At 40.8% G+C, this 16,317-nt stretch overlaps 1 protein-coding gene across 1 annotated transcript in view; it reads right to left on the bottom strand.

Annotated features, from left to right (window-relative positions):
- LOC109479005 (low-density lipoprotein receptor-related protein 2-like) overlaps nucleotides 1-16,317 on the bottom strand; it is an 85,822-nt gene that overhangs the window by 51,562 nt on the left and 17,943 nt on the right. Inside the window, 25 exon segments of the mRNA XM_019780851.1 lie at nucleotides 395-640; nucleotides 1,466-1,597; nucleotides 2,053-2,286; nucleotides 2,734-2,964; nucleotides 3,373-3,477; nucleotides 3,908-4,084; nucleotides 4,377-4,517; nucleotides 4,959-5,212; nucleotides 5,675-5,769; nucleotides 6,135-6,235; nucleotides 6,453-6,656; nucleotides 7,000-7,140; nucleotides 7,585-7,802; nucleotides 8,320-8,517; nucleotides 8,934-9,157; nucleotides 9,622-9,795; nucleotides 10,181-10,311; nucleotides 10,769-10,885; nucleotides 11,286-11,423; nucleotides 11,557-11,673; nucleotides 11,866-11,985; nucleotides 12,376-12,492; nucleotides 12,786-12,905; nucleotides 13,387-13,506; nucleotides 13,949-14,056. Coding sequence (XP_019636410.1) covers nucleotides 395-640; nucleotides 1,466-1,597; nucleotides 2,053-2,286; nucleotides 2,734-2,964; nucleotides 3,373-3,477; nucleotides 3,908-4,084; nucleotides 4,377-4,517; nucleotides 4,959-5,212; nucleotides 5,675-5,769; nucleotides 6,135-6,235; nucleotides 6,453-6,656; nucleotides 7,000-7,140; nucleotides 7,585-7,802; nucleotides 8,320-8,517; nucleotides 8,934-9,157; nucleotides 9,622-9,795; nucleotides 10,181-10,311; nucleotides 10,769-10,885; nucleotides 11,286-11,423; nucleotides 11,557-11,673; nucleotides 11,866-11,985; nucleotides 12,376-12,492; nucleotides 12,786-12,905; nucleotides 13,387-13,506; nucleotides 13,949-14,056 — 3,963 coding nt within the window.

Genomic DNA, 16,317 nt, shown 5'->3' with positions numbered 1-16,317 from the left:
AGTTTGCTTTTACAAAACACTAGCTAGTCACTTAATAAAAGTCCTTTTACTTTAAAAAATTTCAGCTGATATTAAAAGTATTGAGTCTACATGTATGAGTTTCAACATTCTCGAGCAAGTTTCGGCAATACTTTCTGTCCAATTTCTTTTCAAATCTTCACAGACCGATCTTTGTCTGGCTCTAACATACATTTTCACATTACTTTCAATCTGTCCCTTAGTAGGGCTGGGAATACCACTAACTCCTGCATATGCAGATGAAGTGCAGGTAAAATTGGAGGTGCGAGTACGGCATGCAGAAAAATGTCTTTCGAGCTCTGCTTATGACAATATTCACTAACTTGTCATACAGACTTGCATTGGTTTAACATGAATATACAGATTGACCACTTACTGCAGGGTCCCTCATCTGCACCATTGGAGCAGTCCTCCGTGCCGTCACACACCTGCCCGTATTGAATGCACTCGTCCACCCCGACACACTGCCACTGGCCCCACAGGCACGAAAAGGACGGCGTCGGACAGTCCTGTTCGTCTGACATGTCCCCACAGTCGTTATCTCCGTCACACACCCACCAGCGAGAGATGCAGCGATTCACCGTCTCACATTGGAACTGGTACTGGCTGCACGTGAATGGAGCTGGGGGGGCGGGGGGATTATAATAAAAAGAAGAATTTAAACTGATACGCAGGACTTACAAATTGAAGCTTAGAAACTTTCACCAGATTAAATCTGCCATCCTTCTTCAGCTACTGACAAGGTCAAGTGGACAAGAGGTTAAAACGTCAACACAGGTAACGTGACTGGATGAAAGTGTTATAGATGGAGTGTAACCAGATCGTCTAACCAGATCAGCTTATAAACTGAACACTCCTCGCAGCAGAACTGATCGTTATCAGAATAGTGCCCTTCCTTTCATGATCCGCCTGCTTAATATGTATATGTAACACTGTCACTTTTTTTTAACCTAAGACTTATTTTAGTGTTACCAGTGTCCGTCTGTTTTGTTATCTGCTACGATATTTATTTGCACTTGAAACGTTGTTCACAATATTTTATATACATTTTATGTAATGGTTTATTTCTATTTTAATCGCTTAATATGACGTTTTATACTAATAATGTGATGCCCCAATGTCAATTCAGCCTCTGGCTGCCATTTTTGGGACAGTGTTGTTGTGTTTTAATGCAAATAAACCATTGAAAAAAAAAAAAAAAAGTGTAGTTGGTAGCGGCTTTTGTCGTACTTTAACCCCACACTCAAACAATCTGCTTTCTCTTTCGAGGATGGCGATATTCCTTTAATTATAAGTTATATGGTGAATATAACTGCACCTTTAAGGATAAAAGGAAATTAATAAACCAAGCCAAAAATTACATTGGTACCAGGAAAAACCTTTACAGAAAGTATGAATCATATTGTTTTAGGCCTAAAGAAAGTCTGAAGAAAGCTCCATTGCTTACGACAGTAGGTGTGTTCATCAGACCCGTCCACACAGTCTGCGTGTCCGTCACACTCCCAGCGCGCAGGGATACACTCCTGCTCCGTCGTACAGTGGAACTCGTTTGCAAGGCAACCATCCGGGGGGCGGGATGCTGAAAACAAAGAAAAAATATAAACAACATAAAAATACAGAAATGGAAAGATTTGAAGTTAACGTCCGGTGCTGAAATAGCTGAAAAAGGCCACTGAAAAATGGACACTGCGAAAAAGGCACTAAAAAAACACACTGGAAAGGGACGCTGAAAGAAAAAGACTACTCAATATTCACTGCAATAGTGGGACAGTATTATCAATATTTGGTGATAGACCCTTGTTATATTCATGCATTTGTATACAGGAACAAGAAATAACAGATTTCTGGGAAGACTTAGTACAATGTATTTTGAGTTTTTGTCATCTTCAAGTTCACCTTTTGTTTGGAGAACTGTTGAGGGGACTGTATGATATAATAATTATCTATTCAGGTATTACACAACTTCCTGGTGGCATGTTTAAGATGCGTGGCTTGTTACAATTTGCCACAAGTGGCTTGTAAGAGATGACTTACGACAGTCCTGTTCGTCTGAGCTGTCGCGACAGTCCATGTGTCCGTCACACCGACCGTAGCTCGGTACGCACTGGTCCCCAGATGCACAGGCGAACTCCTGACGTGAGCACGAGAAGGCGCAGTCCCTCTCGTCTGAGTCGTCGGAACAGTGGGGGTTCCCGTCGCACACGGCGGACTGTGGGACACAGCGACCGTTGTCACACGTGAACTGGTCTGCACGGCAGGTTATCCCCTCTGGAGATGCAAAACAAGGTATAGTACTGTTATGGTGGTGTTACTTACATTGCACAAGTACTGGTAGTTCTAATATCTTTATCAACAAAGAGTACAGCAACGTTCGCAAGTTCAACTACAAACTACAGCAATATTTGATTTTAATTTAATTTTAAAATTCAACTTTTTAAACAATAAAGGACTAACATTGAGTAAAGTTGTAATATTTTGTGACAATCATGTAGGGCTAGCCTGTATCTTTTCTAATATGTATGGACCAATATTATTGTATATTGTAAAACTTGTCATATAAGATAGTCAAAGGTACTAGTAGCATCAAGTCCCTTGAAATCTGTTGCAAAGAAAAGAAGATAAACTCATACTCCAAACATCATATCTAGTGAGTAGTGCTTTTTACTTCTTTTATCATAAACCTGTTTGCAACAACAATCAGTGACTGCCACTTACGACAGTCTCTTTCATCAGAACCGTCCCCGCAGTCGTTGTCAGAATCACAGCGCCAGAATTCAGGGATACATCTGGCGTTGTCGCAGGTGAACTGGCCGCTCCTGCAGGACGTTACGGTACAGTTCGCCTCGTCCGAACCATCGCCGCAGTCATCATCATTGTCACAACGCCAGCGGCGAGAGATGCAGTTTCCATTGGCGCAGTGGAAGGAGAGGGGTGAACAGGTGTGCTCTGTGATAAAAGTTTATAATATAGTGTTAGCAGTTGCCAATACAGCATCGTGTAATTTTGGACAAGACCGACAGGTGGCACTCCTGTATTGCTAAAATGTAATACAGCTCAAGTTATTTACTTTACATGCTCTGCACCAAAGGCAGTGCAAAAAACGTACTGCGCCTGTGTGAACCCCAGATTTTTCACAGTTTTTACTGGATATTTGGTTAATGTTGTATCAGAATTTTACCCAATGCAGACGGTATCTTTTCCAACACAACATTTGAAAACTATAGACGGGATGTCATCCTTAAATACACAGATACCACTTCTAACAAGACATTCTGTTGAAGTGATATGCTCACAATACATTACAGGTTTTGCAAAGGCGCAGTACGTTCTGCCACCATACTCTCTATCTCTGACCTGTTCCACAGCCTTCTTCATCAGACCCATCTCCACAGTCGTCATCCCCATCACAGCGGTAGTACCGGTAGATGCACCTCCCATTGGAGCAGGGGAAGGAAAAACCTACAGGCACATAAACAAGAGTAGTGTTCAAAAAAACATCCTGGCAACATTGGTTTGTAATTGAAGGAAAAGTATAACATTAAAATGAATAGATAGAGTAATAAATACATTCCATCGCACAAATTCAGGGACAAGGAGTCAGTTTTCAGGAACGTATTGGAACTGGGGATTGTATATTATGTAAGACATAATTTAATCGGGTATTACACACAGTCAAACACCTCCTGAATTCCTCCACGTACCACCCATTTACTCCCACCTGGCACAAGCTGGGCCACCATGAGTCTTGACATCCCTGTCAATCAAGTAACTAAATACATCTACTCCACTCTCCCTGTAACTGTCTCTGACGGACAAGCACACACACAAACTGACAAACAAACCCACCCAAAACAATACCTTTTGGTAGAAATGAAATGAATGAACTTACTGCTGAGACACTGTGAGGTTGGAGGTTGGTTGGAGGGATCCGGGTTGCAGGTTCTACCGTTGGCGTCCAGAGTGTAGCCGTAGCCACACCCACACTTGCGCTGGTTGTACCGTACCGTGAAGCAGAACTGGTCACAGTCGTTCCGAGTTCCACCGTTCATCGTACACAAGGTTTGACCTGGGACAAGTTTATAAAGCGTAATCAATTATCACTTCTACACTTTCCAAATGTAACAATGACATTTGACGTTTAAATCACTGAATATTCAATAAAGACCTTTCAAATGGCTTTTTGGTAGAGTTTTATGTGAAAACATATTCAACAACTTCATAACCCCCTCCTCAGTTACTCCACTCCCTGTAGCCCAGGTCAAAAGTCCCAGAAAAGGTTATCTCAATTCCTGTCTACAATTTCCTCAATGTGCATGAATCCAACCATATTGTAGCTGCCAGCTGGACAGTAGGCTTACTTGTGCTCTGCTTGGCCGGATCAAACACTCGGACTTCCATCAGCTGCTGAATCCCGCGCCGGATCGTTCTTTCGTCTCCGCCGTCAGACTTCCGCACGCGGTTGATGGAACGGGAATTCCAGTCCGAAAAGTACACATAATCTGCATGGAATAAATTGCATTTAACGTCTTACTTGATAAAAGAGGTCTTTTGATAGCAAATTTTCATTTGTTAGATTCTACTGTGAATTACAAAAGCACAGCACTTCAAAGAGCCAAGGTACAAAATATGTATAAGCTGATTCATGTTTCTAACTGTGCATTTCCCTTCTGGCAGAAACAAAGTCTGGACATGTATTAAGCATGGTCAGATGTGTTTTTATTTTTATTTTTCTAGGGTTTTCAACTTTGAAATATTACTCACAACACACTATTTTTAGAGGTTTCAATTTTTAAAATTTTCTGAGGGGAGCATGCCCCCAGACCCCCTAGGAACTTTGCGCCTACATGGCCTACGGCGCTCGCTGGTCCCTCAGACGTTGGGAAGACTCCCCCACCCCATTCAAAATCCTGGCTACTGGCATTATGTAACATCTAACACACCTTCGTGAACAACGACTCCGAATGGATGGTTGATGTATCTGATATTCAGTCGCCCTCGGTTCTGTCCTCCAAAGTTACTGTACTCGATCTTATCAAACATGGCGTCGCACCAGTACAGTTTGAGCTGGGGGTAGTCGATGCTCAGTCCGTTGGGCCAGCCCAGGGTGGTGTTCACGATAACGGTTCGTTCTGAGCCGTCTGTCAATGCTCGCTCAATCCTGGCCGGACGGGACCAGTCTGTCCAAAAGATGTATCTGTGTAGCAAAGGGGATGGTGTTTTGTTAAGTATACTCAATACAATTTGGGGGAAAAAGTACAATATCTGTACAAGAGGACATACGCAAATCTGTATATCAATCTCACTGGGTCAGTCTATTGAAGAAGACCAAAGCGACTGGTCGAAAGCTCTAGATAAGTACAATCCTTTGTGTTAAAACACTTGTTTTCATTTCCATTATGATAGTTATTTCCACATGCTTGTCATGTTCAAGACAAATGTGAACTTAGGTCAAAGATCCCGGAAAAGGTTATCTTGTTTCCTGTCTTAAATTTTCTGCATATCATATATGCATATCAGTTGCCTTATATGGGAGCCAGTAGGAAAATGCATATTACACAGAATTAGTGTGAAATTCACAATCTCTCTATTTAGAAGTACTTCAAAGAGGAATGAGAGCTTCAGTTCCTTGTTTGTGTAGTTGAGAGAACTGACTTACCCACTATGTGGTGCGATAACAATTGCCCGTGGGTTCCCAACGTTCACACTTGCAATGGCTTTTCTCCAGCCTCGTTCCAAGTGCACCACATTGATCTTTTGAGGAACAGAGAAACACGTTAAACCTCACACATCAACACCAAAACTTACATCTGCAACTATCAAGGAATGAACAAACTGGGTTACAAAAGATTTTGTAAAATGGTAAGTTCTGATATATATATACAATTAGAATTAGTGCAGACTGGCAGTTTTCACATCTACCAAGTACAGTAGGGGCTTTCAACAAGACGTGCAGTTAAGTATGCAAAGGTTAGGTGTGACAGGCCATTCAGTGTAATATAACCAGCTGCAACCATGCGAAGGTGCATGTGTTATGCTTACGGGCTGGATATACAGATAAGGTTCTATTTCTTTTATGTATTGTAGACTTAGGAAAATGTTAATGTCACAAAACTTACTGTATCGAAGACACTGTCTGTAAAGTACAGGTGTTTGGCCTTCCAGTCCAGAGCCAGTCCCTCAGGACCCATGGCTCGTGATCCGACCACTGTCTCTTTACCTGTAAGACAGATTACACTGCTGGTATTACATGTTTAAAGCCACTAAGGATGATGATTGTATCCTAGGTACGTCTTACGATCGACCGAAAATTTACAGTGAGTTCCCTTCTTGCATTGGAACAAAGCTTCAACTTTACAACTATGGACTCTACCAACACAGATGAGCTTTCATTCAAACTTATAATAGATAGTTTAAAAACTGTGAAACATTTTGACCTGTTCCGTCAGTGTTGATGCGGTAGATCTGGTCCTGGACGGTGTCCGAGAAATAGATTTTCCTCTCCGCCGCGTCGAAGTCCATGCCGATGTAGAAGGAGCGCAGCCCGAGGACCGGCATCATGGCGTCCACGCTCTGCATCGGGTCCAGCGGGATTCCTCGCACCGTGTACCGCGAGGAGAACAGCAGGAACTTGTCCAGTCCTGGGGGAGAAAAACAATGAAATCTTACCATCAGAAAACTGAACTAGGGAACCAAGAAATTACATTGGTGTGGCCTATCTTGGTTTTGCAGCATTCATTTCAAGAAAACAAGAAATTGGAGACTTTAGATTTTTGGGCAATTATGGGTTTTCATGACCTTCAAGTTCACCCTATTTTCTCCATCTGCCCTACATGTAATATTCTGCCTGTCAATCTTTCCCATACCCATATGCTGTCCAGACAAAGGTACACACAAACTCACAACTCAGCAACTCACAACAGTACTTCCATTCCCAGAAGTAACAAAACATTTTCCCAGTCTCAGAGACCGCACTATACTTACTAGTACAGTTTCTGTTGTCAGCTGCCAGCTCGTAGCCTGTCTGACACATACAGCGATACCCCAGGCCGTCGTTGTCTGACCGATGGCTCAGGACGCAGATCTGCGAACAGCCGCCATTGTTGTTCCCACATGGACTGGTTACTGGAATAGAGAATGCACCACAGTGAATATAAAGTTCATTGACAAATTTTATAAGCCTCGAAAGTCTTTTGGGTTCTGTTAAATGTAAATTGTAACAGTTACTGTATTTGTCTGATCACAGGAAAATTTCCAATTAAATTACATCATAGAATGAACTATTACTCATACAATTGTATGACTTAACTTACTCTGCTAATACACCATACATGTAGTTCATGTTTCATACCACGATTACACAGTACAAATTCCCAATTACTTCATACCACACCCAGGGCATACTGGGCCACAATGCTGTCAATCAACTGAAACCCAATCTCCACCCATCACTTCCAAACCTCCCTACTCAGAACAAGATACCCCTAAACAAGCGTCACTAGTGTCAAACAGCTATATCTTAGCATGCTGAAGGTTACTAGTATGTGCTTGAATGAAAATGTCAGATACCTTGCATCTGTCTGACGGGATGAACAGAAACAACACCATACGGCCTGACACTAGTTTCGTGGACGATGGTCTCGTCAGATCCGGTTCCGTCAAACTTGTTGATGCGCACAACGCCCATCCTCGTCCAATCAGAGAAGTACACGTAGTTCTCGAACAACGTCACGTCGTAAGGATGGGGGATCACATGGAGGCCCTGGCTTCCAGATACAATTGTTCTTCTGCAAAAGTGAAGGAAAAGTTTTCACTGACAATAAGTATCCTACTAAATATAGTTTTAGAGCTACCTATCTTCCTATAATATGGCATCTTTGTGATTCCTATGCTGGAATGTCACTAGTAGAGGTTTGGCTACACATGTAGTCTATAGTTCAGGTTAGTTTGCTTAGATGGTGTGTTACACCAAAGGGCAGTTATACAATCATGTACTAGCTATGCAGATACAGATACAGAAGCTAGTTGCTTTACAAAAAAGGGTGGTTATACATGTACTGGGTATACTGATACAGGCACAGAAGCTGGTATGTTACACTGAATGGTACCAGCTATACAGACACAGATACAAAAGCTGGTGTGTTACACCAAAGGGTAGTTATACATGTCCCGGCTATACAAGGATTTGCCATGTACTGGCTACACTGATACAGGCACAGAAGCTGGTATGTTGGAGTGGCTGCTGTCAACATATACAGAAAGATACCGATACAGACTATACAATAAGTTCTATGACAACTGTACCTGTCTGTGCCATCGTATTTGACAGTCTCCAGAACGTCCAGTCGTCCGTCAGCCCAGTACACCCTTTTGTTCACATAGTCCAGCGTCACGCCAGCCGCCCAGCTGATTCTGGTGTCCACCAGATTGAACCGGTTGCTGCCGTCCATGTACGCTCTCTCGATCTTTGGTGTGCTGCCCCAGTCACTCCAGAACATGTAGCTAGTTTGGAAATATTCAAAACAAAACTTTAGTTAGTAAAATATTCCTCAATCAATGAAGATCTGAAAAGGTAATATTCTGGATGAGGAAATCTGTCTGATATTGACATTTAAAGCCATTTCTTAGCACATTTTTGTCCCCATTTCATACATGAAACGTTGGAAATAGCTCAGTAACAAGCTATGTATATATACAATACAACATATACAATACAACATGTACAAAGATCTTATGGAAAAAAGCTTAAGCATGCGCATAGCAAAACAAATCTTGTTTTTGTTGATTAAGGTTAGACATCCAGATCAGTCACTGACGAAGAGTAATGAATGCTACTTGAAACGTCTGACAGTTTTCAAAATCTATCCAGCAGCTTGAGTAACAGTTTTCTTGTCAATGTGTAAGTCTAATTTTCCTACCCCACTGAGGGGTCCAGTGCGATTCCCCGTGGTTGGTCGATGTCCTCCGCCACCAGCGTCGCTCTCATCGTCCCGTCCAGGTTACAGATCTCGATCCTGTTGGCGGCACTCTCCACGAGGTACAGCTTCCGTCCAATCCAGTCCACCGCCAGGCCCTCGGGAGTCTCCAGCCCGATGTTGATGATCTCCCGCTGGTTAGAACCATCCATGTTGGAACGGAAGATCTGGAGAGGGAAGAAACATTAAGATGTCATGACAACAATAGATACAAGGCACAAAACTTCTTCAGGTTGCCTGTACAAGTAGTTACGTGCAGTACAAAACTGGTAACAAGACCTACCCACCTACCAAGTTTCCAGGCATTCTATCTATTGCTTCTTATCGTGCTAAACCACATACACAGTCATACAGATGCTACCAAAAACATACACAACCTTCTGGCAAAGGTAAAAATCATTGATCTAAAATTGACTGAAAACCTTCAGCTCTGCCTGATACATAATGTAACCCAACACCACAGGGTGTCTACGACAGTACCAGTTACCATGGTGACAGATGCCTGGTCCAGGTCATTGACCCTATGGGTTCAGAGAAGAAGAAGAAGAGAAGAAAGAGAGCAAAGCAATAAATTTTCCTCCTGTGAAGTCTAAACATGATACAAAAAAGAGCAAAACTTCTCTTCCTGTACCTTGTTGTTGATGGAGTCGGACCAGAAGAGCAGGTTCTCGTTGTAGTGATAGTCTATCCCCAGCACATTGGACGTACTGGAGGAGGATGGGGACATGATGACCCGCTGGTTGTTGCCATGGAGATCAGTCGACACGATGCTTCTTCCATTGGAAAAGATAATCCGAGGTTGAGCTAAGGAAATAAAGATGAAAAAAACAGTAAGTTCATACTAAATTACTACCGGTACTACTAGAAAAAGAGAAGTTTGGGGATACAGTACAATCATTATGCTCATGTAATACTATGTAATAAAAATTAAGACCACCAAATACATTATGCAAATCAAAAGACATTGTTAAAAGCTCTTTTCTGCTGAAGGTAGCAACTGTATGAGCAACCCAAAATATGACAGATGGTTCAATGAATTTCATACATAGAGTACAAATTTTCAATGTTATAAAATAAAGGGATATTCAAATTAACATGAATCGAAACTTCTGTCTTCTATGTGAGTACATTTGTGTCTTTTAATTTACAGACTCCAAATGAGATGCCAGATTGAAAAGAGAGAAACACTAACTCTGTGTTGAAGCCCGACAGTGGCGTCCTGACTCCCGGACGTATCCCTCGGCACACGAGCATCGGTAGGTGCTGGGCACGTTGGTGCAGGTCTGGTCACACGTACCCCACACAGAACACTCATCAAAATCTGTAATCGGTCAAAGATGGGACAGTTCAACAACATCACAAGTCAATTGAATCTGTTGACACTTAGAGGTTTTTAGTGTACAGTTCTGAAGTTTTGTTTTCTTTGCCAATTACAAAATGTATTACATTTGGTAACAGAACATGTTTTGAATATGTTTGTCTGCATGTTTTGTTGTGTTCGGAGATGTTTCAATGCAGTAGAATAGTGGAGGTTACCGCAGATTGACCTTAAGGTCAAGTTGGAAGGAAGTGATGGCTGGATATCCTACTGGGCCAGTTTGAAGTTTGCCAGACCATCTGTTTGTATGTGCCAATAAATTCACAACAAATTTTACAAATACCTCCGTAGGTTTGAAATTTCCAATTTCTTGTTTATTTCTTTATAGACGTATTTATAAGATGTTAGACTTTGCAACAAATCCTTGCAAATTCTAACATCTTAGACTTTTTAACACTACCTTGACAAGTCCTGTTGTCATTGGAGACCTGATACCCAGGGGAGCAGTAACAGATCCCTCCGTCAGGCGAGGCACGACATCGGTGTTCACACGCCAACGTTCCGCAGTTCGAGGAACCTGGGAAAATTGTTGAATCGCATTAAAAGAAACATAGATTCTGATACATTATAGGTAGTGGTAGGATGTGGTTTTTGAGGATGCCAGGAATGTATACTGTGTAATCATGGTATGATGTGATACCATGCTGTGATAAAGGTTACATCAAGATACACAAGAAAATTGTAACTTAAACAACTAGATAGAATTTAAAAACTGTCAGACATTTCAAATAGCATATCCACTGGTTTTGTCACTACATTTTGTCACTGACCAAAATAGTGGATGTTACTTGAAATGTCTAACAGTTTTTAAAATCTGCCCAGTTGCCTGAGTAACAATATTCTTGCAGATATCAGTTACGGTTTTTAAAACTTAAATGTTTAAGGCTGGGAGTATGAGATGAGTTCAGTTTACTTACTGCAAGCAAATCCAGGCCTGGTTTCGTCCATGTTGTTTGGACAGTGAGACTGACCATCACACAGCTGTGATATCTGGATACACGTGGTGGTGTTGGGACACGCCCACTGGTCAGGCTGGCAGGTGGGGGGTGTCGGCACTAAACAGGACAGCAATAAAACTGTTAGTCTCACAGATAGGGAGTGTTGGCAATGGATAGAGCAGCTCAAAAACAATTATAATAGTATTCAGGATGGAGAGGACTAAGAAGAAGTGATACAAAAGACACTTACAGCAGCCCATCTCATCGCTAGCATCACCACAGTCATTGTCCAGGTCACAGATGTACTCCTGTGGTACACACCGCCCGTTCTGACAGGTGAACTGGTCTCCGCTACATGTGGGGAAAACTGCAGAAGAAGATTGTTTTAAATCAATTTTTTTTAAATTATAACAATGAAAAGTTGCTTAACCTTCTCTTTGCTTTGAGTCAAAGTTTGTGGCAGCAAGCCAACAAAATGATGGTTACAAACTGAAAAGATGAAAAGGTTGTTGATAGATCAACATAATAAAAAAGATTTTAAAAAGTTTGGCGTACTCACCACAACCATCGTGTTCATCTGACCCGTCCCCACAGTCGTTATCGTGGTCACACTCGTAACTGCCGGCAACACACTGACCATTCATACAGGTGAACTGGCCAGACTGGCACCGGATGGTCGCTAATACAGGCAAGACAAAAAGATAATAAATACTTCCACCATACCAGTTTAACTTGTGGGTTCTTGGCTTTCAAAAAAAAAGCTTTATTGGCAAAACATCACTCACTCACTATCCAGTTTAGCGGCTCGTCTGTTGGCAAATCATAACAAAAACATTAGCCTGCGATTTTATATATGGTGACCAGCCCCTGCAATTCTGTCCTGCAACTTGCTACATACATGTAATGTAATCCAACACCACATGGTGTCTGCTACATCACCAGTTACCATGGTGACAGCTGCTGGTCCAGGTTATTGACCTTTTTTGTTTGGAGAAGAAGAAGGAATGGACCAAAAACAATACATATTTCCCTTCTGCAAAGGCAAATAAGATTAAGATTCTATACTTACTACAGTTGAACTCGTCTGAGCCATCTCGACAGTCCATGTTGCCGTCACAGCGCTGGTTGGAGTTGTAACACGCACTGTTGTTACACCGTAGCTGGGAGGATGAACACGTTGGGTACGCTGTACGTGATGGGGAGAAAAAGCCACAGTGTGAAAAGCATTGTTCCGCTCCCATCCTATCTTAACCTCCTTTTGTAATACATGTACATGTATTTGTGATATGATTTACAAACTTGCAATCTACAAACTTGTAAAAGAAGCTACAGAGAATATTAATCCTGGATAGCTCAACTTTGTCAATGGACAGGTCAATTTTGTCACTTCACAGATCAACTTTGTCACCAAAGACAATGTCAGTGGCAGCAGAAATCAAATATCAAAACTCAACATGCTAAAGATTAAGTAACACTCACAACACTGGCTGCCCTCGTCGCTGCCATCTGTACAGTCGTTTACCCGATCACACCTGTAGTTCTGAGGTATGCACCTGCCATTGGTACAGGTGAACTGGTCAGACGCACACGTTCTTGGGGCTGTGACAGGAAGAAAACAACCATGAAATCATTACTTCTGTCAGCTAACAGGTTAAGATGTCTCAATATTAATCTAGCATCTTGCATAGAGTTCAACTGAATGCTTAAGTTAGATGCATCAAAACAGGCTGTTTCCTTCATCTTTCTTGATCCACACTTTTTCTTCAGATTCCACTTTTATTCAGGTCTACCCACAGTCAAAAATGCCACGTAGTGATTCTGATAATTACAATCTGTTGCATGTACATGTAGTATCCGTGTAGCAGCAAAATGAGCGATGCCATGGCATCACGGCCAGCGAGTGGAAGGCAAAAAGCGGGGACGGTTTTCCTACAAATAATTTGCATAATGTCTTCAAATAATTTGCATGTGTATATGATGTAAACAAAAACAGCAATTACTTATATAGCACAAAAGCTTCATCTTCTTCAAAGCAACTTCTGATCAAGTTCACATTAAGTACAAATGTATTAACACTCACGGCAGCTCTGATTTTCATCTGCGTTGTCTGGACAGTCACTCTCCCCGTCACACACCCAGCTCTGGGAGATGCACTGTCCGTTTGTGCACTGGAACTCATTTGCATCGCAGGGTGGGAATGCTGGGAGAGGAAATAATCAAAGTGAAACTTATGAATGGCAGAAAAGTTAAGGTAGTAATTCCTTCTCCTTCATTCGTATTTTACAATAACCCTTCTTTGTTATATCATGCAGCAATGCAGTGGCTTGAAATCTATTGATTGAATTATAACTATAAGCGATTGAATTATCAGGAAAACACATTTTGATCCTATAACCCAACCATCAAAAAAGTGACACAGTTTGTATTTAACAACTACAAAAAATAAACTCAATTATGTTATGTTACCTCGAGGACTAATAATAATGTAATTCAGACTGAATTATCATTTCTTTTTACCATAATTTCAAGCAATGCTTTCTATACGATCAATTCTTTCATCTCAAGTTTATAACAATAACATACAAATTACAATGAGCTAGGTAACTAACAGTAAGTTAGTCTGTAATTTGAAGTACACTTACTACATGACTGTTCGTCTGAGTTGTCGAAGCAGTCATCTGTTCCGTCACATCTCCAGTCTGAGTTGATACAGCGCCCGTTGGCACAGGTGAACTGAGAATCTGTACAACCTGGGGACAAGATAGCAGAGACTTCAGACTTTAGACTTTGAATTAGAGAAGTGTGTTGGGTATTTGTGAATGTATTGGAACTGTGTTAGAACAATGATATTTTGTAGCTATAATTTATAAATTCATTATATATTAGCCTTGTAGTATTGTTTTTTAATAGTTGCTTGCTGCATACCATTGTAATTTGTACAATGTACCATTCATGTAGCAAGCTCATTCATTCATCCATCCATCCATTCATTCACTCATTCATTCATAAACTGATCTCCATGGAAATGAAGCCATCTAGCTGTTTTCAAATAAATACATAAATAAAATTTCTTTTTTCAGTACTTACTCATTTGTTATACAGCAACCCACTTCTAAATCTAAAGCTAACATCACAATTCTTAACTGTATTTGTACTTACATATACCATATATGATTCTAAATTCTCAGTAAACAATTCTTAGCATCATTGGAATCAGTCCCACAGATCTGGTCTTTCCAAGAAGTGATGAGTTTTACCCTATTTGACTCCCTCGTCATCGGAATGTAAGACAACCTCCAATGTCATCAAGAAGTCACACATCAGCGCAGTAGGGAGGCTATACCTACATGTATGTCAGGGCTCGAAATACTGCACTGCATATACATTGTACATGTACATGCAAGTTTGCACTACTGGTACAGGCAACTTTCAAAATTACCTGCACCAGACAAGTTTTACCTGCACTACTGAAAAGGTTTCTTTGGCTTTCAGTCCATCAAAAATTGAAACATTTTGAAAAAAAGTTCCCAGTACAACCATTTTTAATATTACTGTCTTCATGATGCTACTTTGGAGATTGTACTAGTGTCTAGGACTGGTTTTGTCAAGGACCAGTGCAGATTAGGTGCAGGTAGACATCAGAAATACCTGCACAGCTCCAATTTCACCTGCACTAACCTGAATTTGCAGGTGGTATTTCGAGCCCTGTATACATGTAAGGATGCCACTTGAAGAAGATATTGACACACAGTCAGCTTACTTTAAACCCAGCTTGAACAGAATAATGTTCCAAGGACTCCATCTGGTTTGTATCTTTCCATTACAGATATACTGAAACCTGAATCAGCTTCCATTACATTTCAGCTGGTAAACTGAGGCAATTCTTAAATAACTAACACAAAACATGAACTCTAACATTTAAAAACATGCTGGCAAGAACTCAATATAGGTTGCACACACAATTTTCAATGGCATCTTTTAACTTCATCTGACGTGTGTACATGTACAAGTATGTATAAATAACTGCAAGAAAGTTTGGTAAATTTGAATTCGTTTTTAAAGATACCAGTAAGTAAAATTCGTCATGAAAATTAGCCAGTATGAGGGTGAATTTCACTATGGTTTATCAATTCAAAGTTAAAGCATTTTACAGTGACTATGAGTAATTCAGATGCCAGGGCCTGTGTCCACTTGTCATCACCCCTGTCTCCCAGAAGACAGCCTGTCACTCTGGATTTATTTTGCTGACATCTTGGGCCACCAGGCACCTGGCACAAGATCTGTACCAACTACTTGAGACCATGCCATATAGTTTCATCTATAATATCTAAGATATGAAGTACTGGTATGTCAGCAATAAATCTCAAAGATATATTAGCAATCAAAAGTATCTACAGAATGACATAAAAATTATACAGATGTTAAAAGATAATATTCAACACTTTATGTAGCATGTAAATGTGTCACTCCGAGAATACTGTAATTCCTTATTTTTTGCGGTGCTTTTAATGTTCACGGTTTTCGTGGTCACTTCTGTACCACAAACTTATCATTACTGTTAACAATTAATTTGCTGACTTTCTTTTTTCTGCATCTGCCGCCACCGTGAACATATAGTGAACACCTACATGTTTCTCAGACCGTTAACTTTTCGCTACCAAGAACATAAAGTGAACTACAGTAGATAGCTAACAGTACCCATCTTTACACAACAAACTTTTCCAGACTTATGCAAGTTGTGACGTATTCTGTTGCATAAGCAGACAATGTGCCCCCTAGTGTCTTGTGGCAGAAGTGCAGCAGGTATTACATATACACTTATGATCATGAACTATGGTAACATTACATTTAACAATTGCTGAAGCTTTAATAATTTGGGCAAGTTGGCTTTTAGTATTACTTACTATGCTCTATGTTAAATTCAATTAAACTTTACACAAAATGCACTGATTACATTTCATGTAAGCCTCCTTGGCTTTCATAATGGCCTACCTATGAATTACTAAGATGG

Source organism: Branchiostoma belcheri, unplaced genomic scaffold (assembly GCF_001625305.1).
Source record: "Branchiostoma belcheri isolate BF01 breed outbred unplaced genomic scaffold, Haploidv18h27 scaffold46, whole genome shotgun sequence".
NCBI classification, from domain to species: Eukaryota; Metazoa; Chordata; class Leptocardii; order Amphioxiformes; family Branchiostomatidae; genus Branchiostoma; species Branchiostoma belcheri.
This window is presented reverse-complemented; position numbering and strand designations above follow the sequence as displayed.